Source organism: Helianthus annuus, chromosome 14, assembly GCF_002127325.2.
Source record: "Helianthus annuus cultivar XRQ/B chromosome 14, HanXRQr2.0-SUNRISE, whole genome shotgun sequence".
NCBI classification, from domain to species: Eukaryota; Viridiplantae; Streptophyta; class Magnoliopsida; order Asterales; family Asteraceae; genus Helianthus; species Helianthus annuus.
In genome coordinates, this window is record NC_035446.2 from 118,095,991 (window position 1) to 118,098,783 (window position 2,793).

At 28.9% G+C, this 2,793-nt stretch overlaps 1 protein-coding gene across 1 annotated transcript; it reads left to right on the forward strand.

The window, feature by feature from the left end:
- The first annotated feature begins 259 nt into the window (after positions 1 to 259).
- Positions 260 to 2,396, forward strand: LOC118486538. Its single transcript, XM_035983050.1, has 9 exons — positions 260 to 415; positions 511 to 778; positions 896 to 995; positions 1,100 to 1,227; positions 1,329 to 1,413; positions 1,525 to 1,657; positions 1,742 to 1,950; positions 2,065 to 2,139; positions 2,228 to 2,396. Exons 1-9 carry the CDS (start codon positions 260 to 262, stop codon positions 2,394 to 2,396), a joined length of 1,323 nt encoding a protein of 440 aa, XP_035838943.1.
- The last annotated feature ends 397 nt before the right edge of the window (positions 2,397 to 2,793 follow it).

Sequence of the window (2,793 nt, forward strand, 5' to 3'; positions counted from 1 at the left end):
AACCCGGATTAATATACTTAATATATACAGTTTCCAATTTTACAAATTTGAATTTATGTTAATTGTTACTATGTAATTATAAATTATATCGTTTCCTTACTTATGCCCTGATAGAAAGGAGTTTTATTTTTATTAGAAATAATGGTAATATATTTCTTAAAATTAGAACTTTATTAATTTGATATAAATAGATCATTTGTTGACGAACTGTAAGCAAACAAGTAATACTTGTCCAACAGTCGATTTCTTCTTACCTATCATGGAAAACGTTGATCGGATCACATTGCTAAACGATATCGATGTTCTTACCACAAACTACACTATCAAGGTTAAAATTATTAGTTTGTGGAGGAAGAAAATGAGGGATAATGAAAGGGAGACATATCGAATAGATATGATACTGATGGATGAAAAGGTAAACTAATAAATTTTTTCTTTGTTGTTTATTTTAAGTTGATGTTGTTAGCCTTTTAACATACCCTTTGCATGTTATTCTGTATTTATACATAGGGTAGCAAAATTCAAGCTTCTTGCATGCATAAGCTATTTTCAAAGTTTGAGAGGCATCTTAATGTTGATGCATGCCTTATCATTAAACGGCCATCTCTTGCTGCGAACACAGCATCTTTCAAGATTGTTCCTAACAACCAGAAGCTAACTTTTTATTATCATACCTTTGTGGAAAAGTGCAATGTATGGGACGGTCCGCAATACGTTTTCAATTTTGTTGAGTTTAATGATGTTCTTTCAAAGAAAATAAAAGAGGGTACGACAGTAGGTATGTTTTTTTTCTATATTTCCAATCTTTATATACCATAATATTTTTTTTACTTATTTTATATATTTTTTAATTTTTTTTGTATATGATGTTATCTAATTTTTTTATTTTTGGTAGATTTCATTGGGTATGTTGGTGTTTGTTATAACATTGAGGATACTAACAAAAAGGATGGTAGCAAAGGGAAACGTCTTAATCTTAAGCTTCAAGATCTTGAGTAATATATTTTATAAATTGTGTTTTATTTGTTTATTTTCCATTTTATGCATTTAAATATTCAAAATGTTTTTAAACTTATTTTCTTCTTATATTATATTGTAGAGATGTTCAGATCGATTTAACTCTTTGGGACGATTACGCTAAGGACATGTATTCTTACATGGTTAGCGAAAAGCGTGAAGCACATGTTGTCGTTGTTGTCCATTTCGGTGCAGTTAAATCATACAAAGGTATTTAATTCATACTACATATTTTTAAACAATGCATATAAATAGAATTGTTACTTTTTTTTATTTTTTTTATTTCTTATATTATCTTTACCTAACAATAGGCAAATGGGGATTTTCCAATAACTTTGATGGTTCAAGACTTTTCATTAACGACAACTTTGATGACATGCTATTGTTCAAGCAAAAGTAAGTTTTATTATTTTAACAATTTTTTAAAAATTTTATCAATTTTTTCGTATTTTTTATGTATTACTTATTTTTTATTATACATTTTTATTTATTCAAAATTTCTTATAGGTTTCTTGCTAAACTTTCTGCTTCAACTGAGTCAAGTAGCCATGCTGGGTCATATATGATGTGTTCTGTCGAAGATGAATTTTTAAAGAATGATGTTTTTTCACCACTTGCTTATCTTCCATCAATCTTAGAGGTTTTCCTTAACATTTATTGTTTTATATTTTATATTTTAACAAAAATTGAACCTGCATTTTTGTGATTTTGTAATAATAAACAGCCAAAGAAAGTTGTTGTTGTTGGAACTATTGTAGCAATCGTTTCTGATAAGATGTGGTATTATGATGGGTGTAACTATTGCAAGTCAAAAGTTGAGAAAAAGTTTGAAACCTATGATAAAGATGATGGAACAAGTGATGTTAGAGATGCGCAGTTGTATCAATGTTCTAACAAGGATTGTAATGGAAAAGAGGTTTTCCCGCTGTCCAGGTAAAACGTTTGTTAGTAATACTTTAACTTATTTTTCATACAACAACAACGACGTAGGTCGGCTATATCATCTATTCTCATTTATTTGTTCATTATTTAAAAATCGTTTATAAGGTTTAAAATACCGGTTCGCGTTCAAGATTCAACCGGAATTGTGACGCTTACATTATTTGACCATGAGGCCATGAAGTTTGTTCGGAAAACTGCAAAGGAACTTATTCAAATTCAGGACGAGGTTATGTTTAGTTATACTTTACATTTATTAATCTCTATCTAGAGTTGGTATATACCTGAGAGACCCCGTGTTCTCACATGGTCAGCTTTATGTTGCGTTGTCGAGGGTAAAGACTAAGGATGGCGTTAAGGTTTTAATATTCGACAAAGATGGGAGGCCAACAAATAAAACTGCAAACGTTGTTTACAAAGAAATATTTGGGAAATTGTAGTTTAAAATTTTGTTATGACTTGTAATCGGGCAATATGGTCTGTTTTTTTGTATGCTTTTATTGTATGTTGGGTGTTTTCAATTCCATGTCCTTATGTTACTTATTTAAGGACCATGTAATTTGTTTTAATTTTTTGTATGGTTTTTCATTGTTATATCAATAGTAGATGATATTACTATGTATTAAATATAACATATAAACAAAATGTAGATATTTATAGACATTCTTACATAATAGAAGTCCAACGTACATGATTATCTTAACTATTAAACATATTAACCTACTAGAAAACCACTTATAACACTACATAACTTACATAACTTTTTAATCATTACCCAAAATTACTATATATTATGTTTCTACCCTGTTTCATAATTTCAAACATCACCTTTAGCGG